The sequence below is a fragment of the Nuphar pumila genome, chromosome 2 (assembly GCF_984573655.1).
Source record: "Nuphar pumila chromosome 2, dmNupPumi1.hap1.1, whole genome shotgun sequence".
Taxonomy (NCBI): domain Eukaryota; kingdom Viridiplantae; phylum Streptophyta; class Magnoliopsida; order Nymphaeales; family Nymphaeaceae; genus Nuphar; species Nuphar pumila.
Window position 1 is genome coordinate 97526002 of NC_143250.1, and position 21353 is coordinate 97547354.

Here is a 21353-nt window from a genome sequence, read left to right on the forward strand (position 1 = left end):
CCATGTATGTGGATGGAGGGGCATGAATGAGTTTGAACACCTAGTAAAATGCAAAATAGTGTCTCATATGAGACGCCTTTTTACATTTCTGGTCATGCTTGTCTATTAATAGACAATAAAAATGGACAAAACACATGAAAACTCCCTTACCTTCTTATTTTTTCTCTAACTCTGACAATTCTTGGCAGTTTTCAATTCTGTTTTTAGCATTGGGTTGATGAGAATATTGTCTCTTGTATGCAGTATGTAGACAATGTTCACCATTTTTTCATCCAACTCTGAAATTGAATCTAAATAGCATTAGGATAGATTTGCTAAAGTTGGATTTAGTAATGTCGAGATCTGAACAGAGCGCAACCCATTTACATCCCTAATTGAGAGATTTGAGACGACATATTTCTGTTTGAATGAAATTTAATAATTCTTAATTCTGTTTTATTTGTTCTTAACCAGCACGTGTGTTTACTTACACCCATGTAAGAATCATTGAAGTTTTTATAGGGCGTTTGTATCACTCCCACACAAGGGAAGCCTCTTTTCTTTGAAAGAGCCACTTTGGAGGGAAAGTGGTTTCCCAGGTATGAACCCATTTTGATGGGGAAACTGTTTTTTTGTTTTTTTTTGCATTTATTAAATTAGGTCCCACCGTATATTTCTCATAGACATGTTTGTTTCACCCTTGGTAGGAAAGGGCATGAAACAAACAACCCTCATAACCAATTTATCACGTGATTGCAAAGGTGAGCTCATGTTTGTACGAGAGAATTAAAAAAAGAAGTGATTTTCCAACTGAGAGAGAAAGGCGAATAACGGGGTCAAGGGGCTCCCATTCTTAGAAAGAACGTCTCAAAAGTGACACAAAATCACTTCTGAGAAGTGTTTGCAAACGTGCCGGCTTCATTGCAAGATAAAGTTTTGGAAGAAAGAAAACCTTTTCCCAAAAGTGGTGGGACCCATGCATTTCTCCATGTTTCTAGCAACATGGAAAAAATGTAACATGGACTTTCTAGTCAGTTTTGGCTCATTTATGCGGAACACTAATTGGATGTAGCGAAACCGACTTTTTCAATAAAAATTGTCTTTTTTTTTCCTTCCAAATATTTTTCCAGCAAGCAAGAATAAAAATACAAAGTTTCTCGTCCATCCTTGAAAATAATAGATAGTTAATACAAGTAGCAAATATCCTGCACCTCGCCCAGGAATAGAGCAAGAACCGTTACCAAACTTCATACAAGAAAAAAATTTCCCACCTACAACAGTGTTGGACAAACAAGAGACCTGCTTCCATTACCTGAAAAAAGAGTGGGCTCGAAAATTTTCACGTCTTGCTCAGGACAGCGTCACGCATTACTTTCTCAGGGGCTGCATTGATAAATTGAAGAAAAATCAACATACTAAAATTTGAGCAAAAAACAGAAAAATAATAATGAATAATAGAAGCTGAATTGATACAATGTAAAAATCAGGATATACCAGGCAAACCAGTGAAGTGTTCAAATTGTCCCAGTGCTTGTCTGAGGAACATCTCCACACCACTAACCGGAATAGCGCCTGACTCCTCTGCTTCCCGCAACAGTCTCGTAATTTTGGGGGTGTAAACCACGTCAAAAACAAGGGCATAACACTTCAGAGCGTGCTGCAACGCACCCAACAGTGGCTTCTCATTTCAGCTATTGGCATTGAAAGAGAAAAGGGAAAGGGGGACAACCTTATGATTCAATTGGCAACTTAGGCATTAAGGTCATAATTCATGAATATAAGAGTTAACATGCACATCTGGGAATCGGACTAATTTTTCCAAGAGATAACTGGAGCAGGACATGCTCATGCATTCACAGAGTTTAAAATACAAACACCAAATATATCTGTTAAGTAGGCCAAACCTTTGGTATAGGTGTCTCGTCTATCTTTGGCTGCATCCCCATAGAAGTAGTGTTTGCAAGGATCATGCCATCCTCTGGATGGAAGTTTTCTAGTTCGGCCAGTGTTATGGCTTCTGCTCCGACTAACTTGGCAAGTTCTATTGCTCGATCTTGCAGCAAGAATGAAAAATATATTTATGATGTAATCTAACCAAAGCAAGGTAGGAAAAGAAGCCAAAGCATCAAGCAACAGAGCAGCAACACAATTTTAGTTAAGAATATAGTCTTGAAATATCCTTTACCCGTTTGGGGGAAAAGGGTCCCTTTTCCTATGAAAAAGGGCCATTTTCACATCATCGGTGAAACAAGCACCTAGGGAACTCCCAGAAGACCCATTGGGTTCCAGAGCCTTGTTTCTAAAAGTTTGGAAAACCACAAGGCGTACCTCATCCCTAGTAATAGGAAGGTATAAAGAATGATTATCTTCTCCAGAAACTGTAAAACCACACCCGACAAAGTCGGGTGGGGAAGGTGAGTAAAAAAAAAAAAGGGGGCGTATTTTGGGGAAGGTTCCCTCACCCTCCCCATTTAGAGGGAGGGAGAGAGTTATCCTCATCCACCGCAAGGACTATATAAGAGTCCTCACGGTGGCTGCTTAGCCCCATCGATTCAACGAGGGAGATTTTTCGAGAGTGGCAGAGAGAGTGGGAGGAAGATTACCGGAGCACACCGCCGGGAGGAGCCACCACCGGCAGGTACGCTCTCCCCCTGTTCGTACTTCCCTATTTCTATATTTTTTTTAGAAGGCCGGCTGCCGGCATGTTGTAGAAAGGGAATCGGCAGCCATGGCTGCCGGTGTTGTTGTAATGAGAGAGAGAGAGGGTCGGCAACCAGAGGTTGCCGGGCAATTGTACCACTGGCAGGTGTGGGCCCCAGTCATCCATTCACAACTTCCTCCACGGGGAAGGTGTTTCATAGGAAAGCCAGTGTGGCAAAAGACTTTTGAAACTCGAAAGGCATGCCTTTCCATATGAAAGGTACACTCCTTGCATTAAACCAGGCTTCAAGAGATTGCCCCGCAGTGTCTTAAATATGTTTCAACTCAGGCTTGCCACTTCAACAGAAATGCATACATATGAAAAGTAATCTTCAGTTGGATTGGTCAAACGGGGCAAATAAATCTTTACCAAAAGTCCGATTTGCTATGACAACTCTTGCTCCTTTTTCTTTTGCACCATAAGCAAGTGCTTTACCAGCACCACCAGCTCCAATGACAACAAATAATTTACAGTCAAGGGGTGATTTTGCTGTATTGGTATTAGCAGTTGAACCTGTGATCCAAAAAGGGATATCCATCATGAACCAGGAAAAACAGCCACAATTTTATAAATTAGTTTATAATTGATGTACGAACCTCTAAGTCCATCTTCAATAGCAGATATGGCACCGTAATAGTCAGTATTGTATCCCATCAGCTTCCCGTCGCTCTGACGTCTTATGATTGTATTTACAGCTCCAATACTCTACAGAAATAAAAGTATCATCTCTAATGTGGTTATCCGACTCGAAAATTGATAGCACATTTGCAATATTAGACGGGTAGATAGCAAACTGTACAAGGTGATATCAGTCAAGAACCTTGGCTATTGGGTCTACTTCATCACAGCATACAACTGCAGCCTCCTTATGAGGAATAGTACAACTGCACAGAAAATTGAACAGATTAATAACTGAAAAATGAAAAATATCCACTAGAGGAGAACGATGGGCTTTACAATTTGCTACTAAAACCAAGTGTTTTTCATTCAACAGAAAAACTATGGAAAAATAAATGAAACTATCGGCTCTACTTGCTGCATTTCTTAAAGTGCATTATAAAATTACTTGGAACAATATATATAGCAGCATTAATCTGAAAAAAAAACATTAAGAAGTCCTTTTGGCATGGCATTTTAGTCCATTAAGTCTACTACAGAATCATACCAAGTCCAATGAGCTAACAGAACTGCCTGGATAATTTTTCAAAGAATCAAGTACACGTCTATTCGTTCAGCTGAAATAAACTAGGCAAAAATTATATTTTTAATTTAAATGCCATCCTATAGACTATTCAGAACTTTTGTCACAGTTCTGCAGAAATGAAATAGCATAAACAATTAATTATGTAGGAAAAAATACAACACCCTCATAACATTAAACTAGAATGATGTTTCAATGCATTCTCCGAGAAGAACTGAACCTGAAACCACGGAAGTCTGGTGATGCATATGTGCTAAGGAAACGTGCCAGATCATCCACCAATAGATGTACATAGACTGCATTGTACCCAACATGCTTGAATGTTGTATTGTACAACATAGGACCCTTACTGTGTCCTACAGGCTTTCCAATAATACCAAACACTTTGGTATCAGGTCCAACCTGTCTTATATTATACAACTCTAGCAAATCTTTTATTGTAGGTTGCCCAGGAGCAGATTCCTTTCCAGCTTCAAGAGTACCAAAAGTAAGGTATCCACCATACTTGGGGCAAAGCACTCGAGAGATGATTCCCCTCTCTCCCATAACCAATCCAATAATTGGGACCTGAAGAACATTCTATAATATGTTATTAGTGAGAAAATCTGAAGGCATTAGATGATCAAGAAAACTTCTAGAGCAAGTACCAAAAACAAGATCTCTAAAAAACAAACAACCTACACATGTAACGTTCCACCATTATCAATAAACAAGAAAAAATTTAGTTGGTTTTGAAATGAAACAAGATGTGCACAATCACAATGCCAACAAAGGGCTACACAAGTGCACAAATCACAATATAGTCTCTAATGGACCGATTACAATCTCACAAAAGAGATATACAAAACATAAACTTCACAACACCACAATGTAAAAATAATAAATTTATAACTTCAACAAATATGCTTGAAAAAGCATATCTTTACAAGAGAGTTTATAGAGCCACACATACACTAGAGGGAGGCAGTCCCAACAATCTTCTATGACTAAAAAACAAAAAAGCAGAAAAATAAATAAAATAAAAGGACAATACAGTCCCTAGTGGACTGTATTTATTACAGGTCAGGAAAAGACCAAAATGCCCCTGATATATATGTATATTGTATAAATATACATACATCAAATATACACAATATATTTTAACACCCTCCCTCAAACTTACGATAAGATTACCGAAAGTTTGTTAAGAAGAAACAAAAACATGGTAGAGAAAGAGCTTTAGTGAAGATGTCCGCAATATGAAACTCAAACTGAAAAATATGGTAAAGTAATCATCCCCTTCAAGTATTCTTATCGAAGAAACAAATGTGACCGTTGGGTGCAGCCCCAACAGTCACATGTTCAGCCCCTTATTCTCATTGTATTATAAATAGCCCCTTGGGCCATGCATATTTTTCAACTCTTTGGAGTGCCTTTTTTATGCAATAACAATTTGTTAAGACCCTTGTGTGGGTGGTTTCATTGATTCAATCAAGTATTCTACTTGATTGAAAGTGTGTTCTTGCATGTGTATCGGATTCAATCCACTTCATTACATTCATAAACCATGAGAGTATTTGAGCGTTATTAGCCTCCCAATCTTCCATTTTGCTTTGATATTCTTGCAAAGCCTTCTCTTTTTCTTCTTCGTAGAGAACTTTGGTTTAATCTCCTTCTCTTCACATTAGCTTTAGTTGAGGTTCATTGGTGGTTTTACTAACAAAACCCCAAAGCTTTTTTTCCTTGATATGGTTTTCCATTGCAGTAGCCCACATCAAGTAGTTGCTTTCGTTGAGCTTGTAAGAGATGATGGAAGCGGATTCTCTTTCGACCAGGTTGAAGAAATAAGCTTGAGGTTGAAGAACCAAGCTTGATGACCACCACCACAAAGAGAGTACACCCAAGATGATTTTTGCTACTACAAGAGCCCAAGGCTTTGATACTATAAAACGAAACAAGATGTGCACAATCACAATGCTAACAAAGGGTTACACAAGTGCACAAATCACAATATGGTCTCTAATGGACCAATTACAATTTCACAAAGGAGATAAATAAAACACAAACTTCACAACACCACAATGTAAAAATAATAAATTTGTAACTTCAACAAATGTGCTTGAAAAAGCATATCTTTCCAAGAGAGTGTGGCTTTATTTATAGAGCCACACGTACACTAGAGGAGGCCAACGATCATATTTATGACTAAAAAACAAAAAAGCAGAAAAATAAATAAAATAAAAGGACAATACAGTCCCCAGTGGACTGTATTTATTACAGGACATAAAAAGACAAAAATGCCCCTGATATACATATATTGTATAAATATACATATATCAAATATACACAATATATTTTAACAGGTTTGTCCTCTTTCCAGGACTGTGGTTCACTTGGAAGGAAAAAAATCTACATGATTAACAAGCACAACAAGGTCAAGGAATCAATTAATTGTTAAAATATATGTACGTACATATATATACATACGTGTGTGTACATGTTTTGTCTAGATTACCCGATAGGGGTATTTTTGTCTTTTCACATAGTTTTTTCTAGAAATAACTATTTAATAGGTTAGAGTTTTTGTCTTAATTAAATGTAATTTTTTCTTTTTTGAATCACATTGTGGGCCCCACCATAGAGTCGTTGGGGCCCCAACGGTCATATATATGACCATTGGGAACTCCCAACGACTCTATGTGGGAGCTCCCAACGGTCTCTCATCCCCCATTGATTGTGTATAAATAGGGGATCTCTCCCCTTGTATTTACAAAGCTTCTCAAGCTCTCTTCAATAAAGATTTCTATTTTTTACTTGTTTGTGTTGCCTTTTTAAGGCTTTTGTATTGTCCCATCGTGGACCTCTTGTTGTATTCTCCTTGTGCCATCGTGCATGTCCATTATTGAACTTGGCTAATGCTTTTGCATTCTTGGGTTATATTTCCGCATTCTTCATTACATGGTATCAAAGCAAGGTTTACGCTCTTGATTTTGTTAAAGCTATCTATTGATAGTTTGTGATGCAGGAATATCTTTCATACTTTTTGCTCATCCTCTCTCTAAGTCACTATAAAGAATGAGCATAAGATTGATCTTTCCTTCAAGTTAAATAGCACCAACTATATGATGTGGGCATCCGCCATGAAGAACAAACTCAAGGGCAAAAAGCTTTGCGGATACGTGATGGGCTCCATTCCGAAACCATAACTCAAATTTACCAAAATGGAAGGAGGATAAGAAAAGTCTGTAGAGAAAAATGCTCGCACCAAAGCCATTGAAGATCACCAATCCAAGATAGAGGATTGGGAAAGTAAACATGCAAAAATCCTTGCATGGTTTATGAACAACGTGGAGCTCAAGATATATGCCAACATAGCCAAATTCTGCAAAGCAAACGAGACATGGTTTTTTATGAAACGTATGTATACTAAAAAAGACCTTACGAGACAACTTTTTTTTAAGAAAAAATTTGTACCATTAAGCAAGGAGACATGAGTGTCTGTGATTATTTTAGCACCCTTAGACACTTGTGGGATGAATTTTCTCTTCTTGAATTCAAATGGGTTGCTAGTGAAGATGTTGAACTTAGAAGAGAGCAAATGAAAAAAGAACACTTTTTCCAATTTTTACATGGGCTTAGGCCCGAATATGAACAAGTTAGAACTTCCCTTCTTCATATGTCTAAGCCTCTTCCCTTAGAGAATGTTGTTGCCGAAATATGCCAAGAAAAAACTCGTCTTGGCATGATAAAGGAAGGAGATGAAGTATTAGCCATGTCCAAACCTGACAATCATGTTAAAACTTACAAGCCTCTACACTTTGGGAGGCAAAATGGCTATAGGAAAGTCATTTTCCATCATTGCCATAAATCAGGATATATAAGGCCTAATTGTCCAAAGTTATATGAAACCTCAAAGAACAAAGTTGCTTCCGTCAAGGAAACTACACCAAGGAATGAAGAACCAACCAAAGGAAAGGATTCCTTCTCGCTAGCTCAATTATTGGAGGCACTTCAAATTCTACTCAAATCTCCATCCACATCGGGTGCCGCCATTGCCTCTTCTTAACCTCCAGGTATGTCTTCTTGGATCCTTGATTCAAGGGTTTTTTTTCATATGACACCTCTTGAGAGTGGTTTATCCGAATTATGCACTAATTCAAAAACCTCTTATATTTCAACTGTCGATAGAACATCTTTACAAATTAAAAGTGTTGGACTTTAAATTCTTCTAAAACTTTTTTTGTGTCAAATGTAAGAGTTGTTTCACAACTAAATCTAAATCTTCTTTCCGTTTCTCAAATTTTTGATCATGGATGTAGAATCCCCTTCTCATCTACGGGTTGCTCCGTGCAGGATCTCCGGTCCGGGAAGCTGATTAGGCAAGGCCATAAAAAGAAAGATCTCTACTACATGAACTATTTAAATCTTCCTACCAACTCTTTTTGTAATTATATCCAAGATAAAAATATTAAAACTTGGTATAAAAGACTTGGACATCCAAGTTTCTCTAAGATGTACCTTTTTTCTTTTGAAAAAAAAAATTTAATGAGAAAAATTTTGCTTGTAAGGTTGTATCTTTGGAAAAATGAAATCCGTTCTCTTTCCAAATAAAACTTTTATTTCTAAGAGACCTTTTGAATTAGTGCATTCAGATGTTTGGGGACCTTCTCCTATCATATCAAAAGGACGATACTCATATTATGTGATGTTTATTGATGATTTCACTAGATATGTATGGATATACTTTCTTAATTTCAAATCCGATGTCTTCTCATTCTTTAAAAAATTTCATGTGATTGTCAAAAATCAATTTTCAAGCAACATCTTTATCCTTAGATTTGATTCGGGTGTTGAATATTTATCAAATGAGTTTCAAAATTATTTAGAAACAAATGAAATTTGTCATAAAAAATCATGTCCTAGAACTCCCCAACAAAATGGATCAACCGAAAGAAAACATAGACATATCTTGAAAAACACTAGGACACTACTTATTTCTAAAGACATTCCAAAATTTTTTTGGGTCGAGGTTGCTCTAACATCAACCTATTTAATAAATAGAATGATTTCATCGTCCTTACAAAACATATCCTCCTATGAAAAATTATTTGAAAGAACACCCGACTTTAATAGATCAAGGATCTTTGGTTGTAAGTGCTTTGTGCTTTTTCATAAAAAAGATAAATTGTCTCTCAAAGCTATTGAACGTGTAATCTTAAGTTATAGAGAAAACAAAAAATGATATAGATGTTTTGATCCCCAAAACAACAAACTATATGTTTCTAAAGATGTAACATTTTTAGAAAATGAAAATGGTTTTGAGAAGACCAAAGACAACAATGAAGTTGAATATACTTTTTTTTTTATCTTTTACCACAAGAAGAGTTGAACTCTCGTGATAATTCTTTGAATGATGGAGGGGATAATACCCCAAATGTCAATGAAATGGTAATAAAAATATGGAAGAAGAAATACATATAAATGATGATATTATTGATAGACCTATGCAAACTTATACTTAGTGTGATCAAAGAATCCTCTAAATGCTTTAGAAAAATATTACCAAAATTCAAACTTAGAAAAAACCTCTCTTAGGAGATCCAATTGTATATTTAATCCACCAAATAGATTTGTATCCTATGACACATTAACACCAAAATATAGGTCATGTTCAATTGCATTACATTCATTTCATGAACCATCTCATTATAATAAAGCAAAAAATCTTCCGCAATGGGTTAAAGCTATGAAGCTAGAACTTAGTGCTTTTGAAAAAGTTAAAATGGGAGATAACTTCATTACCCATTGAAAAGAAATCTATAGGATGCAAATGAGTTTTCAAAGTTAAAACCATGAGTGAGGGGTCTTTAGAATATTACAAAGCTAGACTAGTGGCTAAGAGATACTCTCAAGAGTATGGTATTGATTACGAAGAAACATTTGCCTCGGTTGCCAGGATGACTAGTGTTAGGACCCTCATAACCGTTGTATCTATTAAACAATGACCTATTTATCAACTAGATGTGAAAAATGTCTTTTTAAATGGTTAATTAAATGAAGAAGTTTACATGGATCCTCCGTTGGGCGTTTGCATTGGAAAAAAAAATTCTTAAACTTAAAAAAACCTTATATGGTTTAAAACAAGCTCCAAAAGCTTGGCATGATAAATTTAGTAATGTGATGATTCATCTGGGTTTTCATTCGTGTTATACTGACATTGCTCTTTTTGTGAAAAGTACAAGTTCTATGGTTGTTGTTCTTCTACTTTATGTGGATGATATGATTATCACTGGAAGTGATAAGCAAGGAGTTAATGACATTAAGAAAATTTTGACATGTCTGATTTAGGATTCTTAAGATACTTCTTAGGTATTGAAGTTGTGTACTCTCCTAGATGGTACATTTTTTCTCAAATGAAACTTACTGCTTGCATTTGCACTAAGTCTAGTATTTTAGATGATAAAAAGATAGAAACCCCTGAAGTCATTAATGCCAAATTGAGGCTGAAAGATGAGACTCTACTCAAAAATCTTACCCCTTACTGCCAACTTGTTGGATCACTCACATACTTATCCATCACTCGGTCAGACATAGCTCACGCAGTTCATTCAGTCAGTCAGTTACAACATGCTTCTACCACTGTGCACATGAGTGTTGTCTTAAGAATTATCAGATATATCAAGAATACTATAACCAAAAGGGTTTTTCTTTTTTCATCCTCTTCATTTCATTTATATTCTTATACTGATGCTGATTGAGGTGAAAATCCCAATGATAGAGTCCCAACTATAGGTAACTGTGTGTTTTTAGGTGACTATGATTTCATGGAGATGCAATAAGCAGCACAAAGTATCTCTATCCTCAACTGAAGCCGAATATTGTGTAATGGCCACTACAACCACCGAGCTTGTGTGGCTTCGAAGTCTTCTCAGTGATATGGTCATAGTCATCTCCACACCTTTGAAGATGTGTTGCGACAATAAAAGTACAATTTACATCGCAAGCAACCACACTTTCCATGAGCATACTAAGCATATTGAGATGGACTGTCACTATGTACGTGACAAATATCTTAGAGGAACTATTACTTTGCTATATGTCACATCAGAGTATCAGTTGATGGATTTCTTCACCAAAGCTCTTCCTGCTCGTTTTATTTTTCTCTTTAATAAACTTTCGAGCATTTCCCTGTAAAGTGAGGGGGGTGTTAAAATATATATATATACATACATTTTTTGTCAAGATTGCCCGATAGGGGTATTTGTATCTTTTCACATAGTTGTTTCTAGAAATAACTATTTAATAGGTTAGAGTTTTTGTCTTAATTAAATGTGAGTTTTCTTTTTTCTTTTTTTTCTTTTTTTGAATCACATTGGGGGCCCACCATAGAGTCGTTGGGGCCCCAACGATCATATATATGACCGTTGGGAGCTCCCAACGACTCTTGGTCTCTCATACCCCATTGATTGTGTATAAATAGGGGATCTCGCCCCTTGTATTTGCAAAGCTTTTCAAGCTCTCTTCAATAAAGATTTATATTCTTTACTTGTTTATGTTGCCTTTTTTAAGATTATTGTACCATCATGGACCTCTTGTTGTAATATCCTTGTGCCATCGTGCATGTTCATTATTGGACTTGGTTAATGCCTTTGCATTCTTTGGTTATATTTCTGCATACTTCATCACATTAATCCAGTGTCCGTTATTCTTAAATGTAAAGGCTAGATGGCCAGGGGTTGACTTAGTTTGGGTAGGGGGCAAGGTAACACGATTTGTCCTCTTGTTTTGGTTGTTCCTTGAGAGGATGACTCCTGATCATCATAGTACCTTTTTCCATAATGTGTTTTGAAGAAAGATTGAACTTTCAGTCATCTACTCATTTTTTTCTCATGCGTGGCCAGGTCAGTGCCTGGTCAAGCTTTTGTTTGTGATGATATTGTTTCTCTCAGGTAGAAAAATGTGCCATTTCATTGAATGAGTCAACTTTAATTCATTTTTAAATGTATTACTAACAATATGGACCAGAAGTCAATCTGACTCAAAGTTACGTCTTTCAAGTGCCAAGAATAATTCTTTTTTTCACAGGAATAGCTTGCCAATATAGATATTTGTCATTCATGTTCATACTTGTGTTTTTTTGAACTATACTAGGCTTAGCCATCTAGGTGAATAGCACTAATCTCTCTAGTCAGTACGTAAAGTCTTCAGTGATTGACAAATAAATTGTGGACTAAAATGGATTCAGATTATGCTTTTAAAAGGAGGTTGACCTTGATTGATTACAATCTCCATTTTGAAGAACAAAAGATTGACTGAATAAAGGTTTACAGACCACCCTGGCCAGGCATCACACCTAAATAAGGATGATTTGACATCTAATGGAACTATGGTCACACCACACTCATGCAATGAGTGACACCTGAGATGAATCTGATGTTTCTGGGAACAAGTGATGTCCCTTGGAAAAATAGATAAAAAAAAGTGAGGAGAAAACCACAAGTCCTTCACACAATATCACAAATGCAGACTTTTCTTTAACATGTTCAGAAATTTCAGAACAAGAAACAGAAGTACCGTATCTCTAAATTTGATGTTGTCAATCACAAAAGGCCATCTACCTTATCCACATTCACCATCCCTTTTCCAATGCAGAGCATTAGAAAAATGATAACAATTAACAAGTTGGTCGCCCTTAAACTTATCAAGAGCAGCAAACTATGTCACAGGGTGCCGCACCTGCGTCAATGCGACGTGACTCGGGTGCGACACCCAGTGCGGTCAATGCACTGATGGTTATAAATGTCCAAATCTGAACTAAAAAAAATACGATGAAAGGGGGCTGGGTGGGGGATTAGGGCAAAAAAATTTACCCCCGATGCCTTCCCTTCTCCTCTGAGTCCTCTCCTACTCTTCTCCTCCTCCGATTGCATATGGCGACTACACATGCAAGATATGTCTCTCTCTCTCAATCAAGGATGCCAAACTAGGAAGCGAAAGTAAGAAACGATACGGGAAGCGGAAGCGAGACATTTTAAAATTTATATGAAGCGGGAAGCAAAGTTTCAATTTAAAAGCAAAATATGAATAAAAAATGAAGCAATATGGAATCAAACAAGAAACAAATAAAAACTAAAATAAAATTGATCATTCTTATATTTCATGATTTTTCAGTAAAAGAGTAAATTTTTGTTAAAATCCAAAAATGATGATTACCAATTTAAAGAAAATACATGGAAAGTGAGTGAAAGCGTGAAAAAATTACATGAAAAAGATGAAAAGAAACGTGAGAAAAGTATATAGTAAGCATAGACCATGTGTATGAAAAGCATATAAGAAGCGTGGGGGAATCGAGCTTCCCAAGAAGTTTCGGAAGCGAGAAGTATCGCGCTTCCGAAGCGAGTTTCGGGGAAGCAAGCTTTCCACCTACCTAAGAAGTTTCTGGTAACTCTGCTCTCAATCTCTCCTTCAATCTCTCTCTGGGTTCTGCGCAAGTCAGCGACCCAGCCTTGTAGGTTGGGTTCTGTGCAATTCAGCAACCCAGCCCAGTAGGCTGGGTTATGCGCCGACAAACCCAGCCCAATAGGCTGAGTTCTGCTCGCTGTGGAACCCAACCCTGTAGGGGTGGGTTCTGCGCTGTCGAACCCAGCCCTGCAGAGTTGGGTTCTGCGCTGTCGAACCCAGTCTTGTTGGGTTGGGTTCAGCTCCCAGCAACCGGGGTTGTTGAACCCAGTCCTGTTAGGCTGGGTTCGGCTCCCAATACCCTGGGTTGTCGAACCCAGCCCTGCAGAGTTGGGTTCTGCACTGTCGAACCCAGTCTTGTTGGGTTGGGTTCAGCTCCCAGCAACCGGGGTTGTTGAACCCAGTCCTGTTAGGCTGGGTTCGGCTCTCAATACCCTGGGTTGTCGAACCCAACCCTTCTGATATGAATTTTATTTTAATATAATATTTTTTTGTTTTAAGGACGAAAATGATGAATAAAGGGAAAGGACTTGCGTCATCCTCATCCCCATATGTAAGTTCTGCTGCTAGTGTTGTTGATAGTTGTAGTGGGAGTGTTGATTCGAGTTTGTTAGCTGCATCATGTGATAATTGGGGGCCACTATGAGCACATGTGGATAAGCTTTAAAAAGCTGGAGAAAGTGGTGAAAATAAGAAATTTCGATGCAAGCTTTGTAAAAGATATTTTGTTGGATCTTACACAAAAGTTAATGCTCATTTGTTGGAAATATCAGGACATGACAATTCAGGTAGCAAAAGAGTTGATGAGGCAATGCGAAAACAATACAAAAAAATAAAAGATGAATATGAGAAGAGGAAGACAATGAGTGATTCTTGTGCAGTGTACCATTTTTAAGCCACCAAGAAGATGAAAAAAAAAGTGGATATAGGAGGTATAAGAAGAGGAACAATACAAGCATCATTCAATACATATGGAAGGGAGAAGATGAATAAAAAAGTAGGAAGGTATTTTTATTCTAGTTCACTTCAATTTAATGCAGCTAAAAATCCTTATTTGAAGGATTTAGTTACTTCACTAGCAAATTATAATTTGACTGGCTATGTACCTCCAAGTTCAAAAAAAATACGACCGACAATTCTTGCAGAAGAGAGGGCAAATGTTGAGAGATTGCTAAAGATTGGACAGATATTGAAAGGCGTCCACCGATTAATTTCATTACTCTTTCGCTTAGTGGCCCAGTATTCTTGAAAGCAGTTGATGCATCTGGACAATGTAAAAATGTTAAGTATTTAAAGGGGTTGTTTATAGAAGTAATAAAAGAAGTGGGTGATTAGAAAGTAATATAAATCATCACAGACAACACTCCAGTTTATAAAAGTGCAGCATTGAGTTTGGAGAGTGAGTATTCTCATATTTTTTGGACTCCTTGTGTAACATACAGTTTGAATCTGGCCCTCAAGAGCATCTGCAACCCCAAAGAAGAAGAAAATTCACCAGCATATATGTTCATAGATTGAGAAATTAGAAAAAAATGTCAAAAGCATTAGGAATTTTGTTGTCAACCACCATTATGTTAATGTCATATTTAATAGGCATTTTGATATGAAATTGTTGAATGTTGTTGAAACACGTTTTGCGTCCATCATTGTGATGGTGAAAAGAATTAAAGAAGTCAAAAATGTTTTGGTCAACATGGTAACTGATAAAATTCGAATATTTTATCGTGCTAATGATGTTGTTAAGGCTCAAAAAATTAAGAAATTCATTGTTGATAATGAGTTTTGGAATAAAATCGTATACTTTCTTGAGTTTACGCAATCTATTTGAAAAATGCTGAGAGAAGTTGATAAGGATGAACTCATGCTTCACAAAGTTTATGAAATGTGGGATAATATGATTGAGAAAATACAAGTTGTAGTTTTCAAACATGAGAGAAAAAATTCTGCATTGGATGATTCAGAATTTTTTAATCATATTAATTTAATTTTATTCAAAAGATGAGATAAGAGCAACACTCTGTATTGCATGGCACATTCTCTCAATCCCAAATATTATGCAAAGAAGTGGCAGAAAGGTGGTTTTGGTTGTGTCCCTTCAAATTTAGACACAGAGCTATCAAGGCATAGAAATATGTGTATGGCAAGACTTTATTGAGAATCACATATTGTAAATCAAGTCACGTAAGAGTTTGAAATTTTTTTATCTTCGAGGTTATATGGATAAACATTAATAGAGAGAAAGGAGGAAAATATAGATCCTATCACATGGTGGTCAACATATGGATCAAAAACACCTCTTCTCCAACGTCTTGCATTGAGATTGCTATCCCACCGGGTAGTTCATCTTTTTGTGAAATAAATTGGAGCACATATGCTCAAATCCACAATATGAAGAGAAACAAACTCACCAGCAAGCATGCAGAGGATTTAGTCTATGCTCATTCTAATCTTCGATTACTTTTACGAACTAATGAGGAATACATGTACTAATTGCTTTCTTAGTTATTTGACTATTTCTTAGTTTCTTTATTTAAATAGGCAAGTATTTAACATTTTCAAATTGAGTTTGTAATGCAGATAAGGATCATCCAAATTTTAAGATGTAAACCCATAAGAGTGCCACTTAGAGGGAAAACATGATTTCAACATTACAAACATGGACTTATCTGAGTATACTCTTCCTTCTTATGATGAATTTAATGATGAAGCAGAAAATTATTAGGATCATTTCCTCATCGTCATATACATTATTTAGGATATACTTTTGGTATGTAATTAAGCATTGTTTGCTTCTTTTAATAGTATAATGTATAATTTACTTGTTTTCTGATTTACTTGTTTCATTGTTTTCATAATATATTTAGGTTGATTTAATTGTAGTGTTAGTTTTTATGATGAACAATAGAATTGTAGATTGTTAATTTGATTTATTGCATGCATGATGAATTGATGATACGATAATTGTTTTTTATTTCATTAGTGTTACTGTTAACTATTAAAAATTATATATATACCCTCCCGCACCCAAGTTTTTTAAAGTGCTGCATCGCCGCACCTATGAGACATAAGCAGCAAATAAATAAAACAAAGAGGAATTTAATGACAATAAAGGATCATTGTGATCTTGGTAAGGATCCTTTTTATTAGCATGGAAGGGATACTCATATCTGCAGATAACAAATAGCCAAGACACACATTGGGTGAACCTAGTTGAACCTCTACATGTAGTCTCAAATAGCAGACTACACAAAGATGATGGGTTACTTGGCATCATTTGGAATAGTTCTTCTGCGGAGTGACTGGAGTACCTATGCATCACAAGAATAGTTAGGCAACTCAATAAAATTGATATTTTTGTATCATTTTTTTTTCTTGACAAAACACTGAAAATTTTATTTTATTTTTTGTCTCAAAGATGGATTAGAACTAACTTGTGGCATTTACAGGTGCAAGTGAAGCTCAAAGCATCCAAATGGTTGTTTGCTCAGAAGCTGACATAGTTCTCAGTGACATGGGTTTGAACTTTGAACTCAGTGCAAGTTGCTCAGGCTGTGCCTAAAATCTGCTTGGTTCAGCTTGTGAACTGGAAAAACTCTAGGTCAAGCACAATCAATTCTGTTTTCAACACAGATGTGAATTACAGGATCCACTCCATATTGCTTTCTTCTTACCATGGTGTCCTGCAGCACCCAATGTAATCTCAAGGAAAACTGAGGCATCCCTATCTTTTTGTAAAACATAACTTACAATATAAAGCATATAAAAAAAAATTGAAAAATGCATTCCAATAACTATGTGCACATTCACACAAGCACACAACACATAATCTCAGGTAAATATACAGGGTAATCTCAAGGAGAAATGAGGCATTCTTATCTTTTTGTAAAACATAACTTACAATATAAAGCATATAAAAAATTTGAAAAATGCATTCCAATAACTATGTTAACATTCACACAAGCACTCAGACACCTAATCTCAGGTGAATATACAAGGTGACTATCCTTGATTTTGGCTCATGAACCTACTTAATGAGACAAGTTGTGCTCGTGAACAAGCAAACTGTCTGCTTTCCTGAAGCTAGGCTTGTTTATTTTAGCAAAATTACCACTGCAATGTTCTAAATCACAAACTTTGCTTATTCCAAAATTTCAATAATTTAATTTTCCAATATTATAATTTGAAAAATAAATGTTAAGAAATTTAATTTGCACTAGTTGAAACAATACTCTTAGTTTTAGAGGCAAACTGGTTTTCTAGCACAGTGTTTGCATAATATCCAAATCAATGTATCCAAGTAGTCACCTGGCAATGCACCATTACGTGAAACATACGTGCTGCATCTGTAATATCTGTGGCCATTGTAGAGATCTTCACTATATCAGCTCCAGTTGCCTGTACTCTTGCAACCAGATCACTGAGGTCATCAATGGAAGGAGTGCTTTGGTAGTTATGTGATGAAACAATGACCTTGCACTTCTCAGGCTTCTTTCCAGATATGGAACTTATGAAGTCATTAGCAACCTATGAAAAAACAGAAAAGATTAACAGTTTGAAGCACGACATGAGTTTAGATAAACACTGTCAATGCACATTTTCCAGTCATTGATATACTTAGAAAACTTGGAGAGAATTCATTACTGCAACCAAAGAGAAAATAACCTGGAGCTCAACATCCACATAATCGGCACCTAAGTCCATAGCTAAACGAAGCACATCCAGTCTTTTATGTTCATCACCTTCATATTGACCACCTTCCCATTTTGGCCTGGAATCAGCACAAAATATGCTAGAAAATTAGGATAATGCAATCCAAATAAATTCAAGCCCTCATTAGGAAGATAAATAAAAGCAATTCATTATGAAGTGTAAAAGTGCTGGTTCTACATTTTATGGATGCATATATTAAGAACAGAACTTCTGCAGAAAATTGATGAATCCTTCCCACATTTTAATGAAAATGGAAATTAGATAAAAATAACTCTTAAAGATAGAGCTTTTAAATCATAACAGGATATAATATTCATAACTATATGACTACACATAATCACCAAACAATTTCAAGATTTCAGGCATTCTTAAAACAGGAATAAAATTCATTTCTTCCTATAAGATATTGGCAAGCTTGTGCGTTTCGATCCGTTATCAGGATGGAAATGGAATGGGTGTCTTCCTCTCATAAATTCAGCTCAATTCCAACAAACTGCAATCATTTGTCAGCAACTGTTAGTGCTGTTTTTGAGGGAAAAAAAACAATTCTAGTCTATAATTCCACAAGACCATGAATAGGCTACAAGGTAGAGTAAGGAGGGGCAAGGTGGTTGAATTATTTCCAATGCACCTGGAAAAATGAACATATCAGCTCTTTGAAGAAGATTGAAGAGCTGCAGTTGCCTCCTCAGTCATACTAGAGCACAGTGGGTGACAGTATATAATTCTAGGGTTTTCCTCACTTCGGTGAGGGTTCCTCATCATAAAAAAAAAAATCAGATCCACATCATTCATGCACTTGATAAATTCTCTGAAAACTTAGTTTTGGAGAGGCAAGGGCGTACAATCACTGGCTTTTCGCACTTAAGTTCAAATCAATGCCTCAAAGTCAAGAGTTTTCAGTTGCTAATACTATACATGCAAACTGGTGTTTGAGGAGATAGTTCAGTAGCTAACTTCTCTTGCTGGCATTTTGAGGGGTGGGACTCTATCAGTGTTGACTTGGGATTCTCAAACAGCAAGTATTAACAAGAATGAAGCAGAGCACTAGAGAACTGATGCTAAAAAGGGGTCTTAAAATTTACCAGACCACGTGTCGGATAAAGAAGCTGTTTTCCTAAAAGTAAGAAATGGCTTCTTGAAACTGAGAACCATGTTAACAAGAATTTGAAGAAATGGTTGTGTAATCAATCTTAATTTCTAAGATAGCATTTTTGTTGTTGCTATGTCTAATAGGTGGCGGCACCTAGATGAAAATAACAACATATACAGATGAAAGAAATGCAGTAAGAAGAGATCTTTGCAGGGATGGAACCTTATTTGGTTAGGTGTCCTTATGTCGGTTCAGAAAAACTCAACACCTCCATCTCCATCTGTAAGAACTCAACACCTCAGTCTCCATCTGTCAGCATGTAATCACAGATCTTCTACCTTGAGGAACAGCTAAGAGATATGAACAGGGCTGCTGTTGTAGACCACTTCTTAATAGGATCCCATTGATGTCAGCTACAATATGGTGCTTTGACTAGCTCCACGAGAAGACATCATAATTATAATGTCAATGAAGTGGATCACTTGCACAGCTGCTAAACTCTTATGGGTTTGTGCAGGCTATTGGTTTGGGCAGTGGAGTATAGAGGGTTCTTGGAACCATTCTACAGGATCTCTTAATGTTCAGCAAATAAGGAGGACGTGCTTTCAAGAGTTATCCACATAACGTGGGAGAACAGGGACCATCTTAACCAAGGTGCTCAAACGCCCCAACAAGCAAGTTGACAGGAGTGAAGTTCAGACTACAAGAAAGCATGGTTCAGCGATGATGTGGTGAGTGTGTGAAAACCTAAGGTTAGCTTGACTAAGCTCAATTATGATGAGAAAAAGGATCTAGCATCTTATTACAGACTGCCAAGCCTGCTATCTTTAACATTTTCAGCTAGCTACCATTCTTAGTTTAACTTGACACTCAAAGCACATTATACCTTACAATTGAATTTCACCACAAAAATTTCAAGTGAGCAATCTCAAAATTGGCCATGCAGCCACCACAAATCCTGCAAAACCCAAGCCTCCAAGGCAACCCACATTGGGAAGACTTTCTTGGTCACTAATAGAACATAAACTCAGAATGTTTCTATGGTTTTAGTGATTCCTAAAATTCTCCCACTTCTGCAGACAAAGAATGAAGCAGCAGATCACCTGCACAGCAGGAGGATTCCTCTCTTATGTCAATCGACACACTATCATTGTACAACTTCCGAGTAAGAACAGCGCATAAGAACACATCACACGGGGGTTAATTTTGGAGTTCACCAATCGCATATTTCCTTCAAGTACCAAGTCCCAAATGGCTTTTGTGTAAGTATGATGGCCAAAAATTTCATGTGATAAAGATGTTATTCTGGCTATCAATTGAGAAATGCACATCCGTTCTAGCACATTAAACATGATGAACAACTCCTAACACCAACATCACATATCCCACATTTCATACGTAGAGTCCATGATCGACTATCAAACACGCTATAACAGCTCTAACCCTCATCCCCATTCAACATCAACACTGAAACCCAACAATTTACGTGCCCCAGAACAGTTCTTTTTGCTATTTCACAAACACCAACTTGAAAAAACCGCCCAAATTAGCAATCTCTGTCCAGGCTATTTATTTTTCCTATGCAATTCACCACTTTACGTAATACAAACATATTAAACACCACATGAAATCCCAAATAAAGCAAAAAAACAAGTAAAACAAACAGATCCAAAGACGATATAGCTCCAAAAAACGATACCAACATCCAAAAACATCATCTACCGAAACACCCGTTAAAAATCTCTAAGATTTTCATCAAAGGGGATCAATTGCACACACCTATACGTGACAAGGGCAGGCAATTTCCCGTGTTTCAACAGAATTTCGAGATCTTGGTGGGGCTGAAAGTTGTGAATGTGGTCGAGTCTGATCTCGACGAGGTCTGCACCGGCGGCCTTGGCCTGATCCATCTGGTGCAGCATCTGTTCCACGGAAGAGGACAGCAAGGGGACGCACAGAAGGGTGGAGTTGGACGCCATAGTGCCTTCCAGCGAAGCTCTTGCGCTCCAAAATGAAGCAGACGATCAGTTCGGAGCCAGAATACGAAGAGAGGAGGGGTATACAGAGATCTCCCAACTTTGAGAATTTGCGTTTTACATCACATTGACGGGAGTTTGACAGCAGCCAAACAGTGGTTGGCACCAGAAAATGCGAACTTCTGGGACTACCCAACAATGATTTTCGGAGAAGGCAAAACACCGAAAGTGTGTTGATCAGTCGTGTCGAGCAAG

General features: G+C 36.9%; 1 protein-coding gene across 3 annotated transcripts; it reads right to left on the minus strand.

Moving 5' to 3' along the window:
* Positions 1-1048: 1048 nt before the first annotated feature.
* On the minus strand, positions 1049-21322 carry LOC149846309 (bifunctional 3-dehydroquinate dehydratase/shikimate dehydrogenase, chloroplastic-like). 3 transcript variants are annotated; one of them, XM_089997941.1, is made up of 10 exons: positions 20902-21322; positions 17982-18087; positions 17625-17843; positions 4102-4448; positions 3501-3564; positions 3277-3385; positions 3050-3193; positions 1884-2032; positions 1474-1636; positions 1049-1362 (listed from the first exon to the last, which is right to left on the minus strand). In XM_089997941.1, exons 1-10 carry the CDS (start codon positions 21099-21101, stop codon positions 1319-1321), a joined length of 1545 nt encoding a protein of 514 aa, XP_089854067.1. In that variant the 5' UTR covers positions 21102-21322; the 3' UTR covers positions 1049-1318. The 3 variants fall into 3 exon arrangements, with proteins under 3 accessions (XP_089854067.1, XP_089854066.1, XP_089854068.1); XM_089997940.1 differs by having other exon boundaries at positions 4102-4460; positions 20902-21306; XM_089997942.1 differs by lacking the exon at positions 1049-1362 and having other exon boundaries at positions 1552-1670; positions 4102-4460; positions 20902-21305.
* Positions 21323-21353: the final 31 nt, after the last annotated feature.

Coding starts and splice junctions, on each gene's coding strand:
- LOC149846309 (XM_089997940.1), bottom strand. CDS start 21,101: ATGGCGTCCAACTCCACCCTTCTGTGCGTCCCCTTGCTGTCCTCTTCC. Junction 17,844..17,981: donor ATGTGGATGTTGAGCTCCAG/GTTATTTTCTCT, acceptor GTTTTTTCATAG/GTTGCTAATGACTTCATAAG. Junction 3,565..4,101: donor CCAGACTTCCGTGGTTTCAG/GTTCAGTTCTTC, acceptor TTTTCTGTGCAG/TTGTACTATTCCTCATAAGG.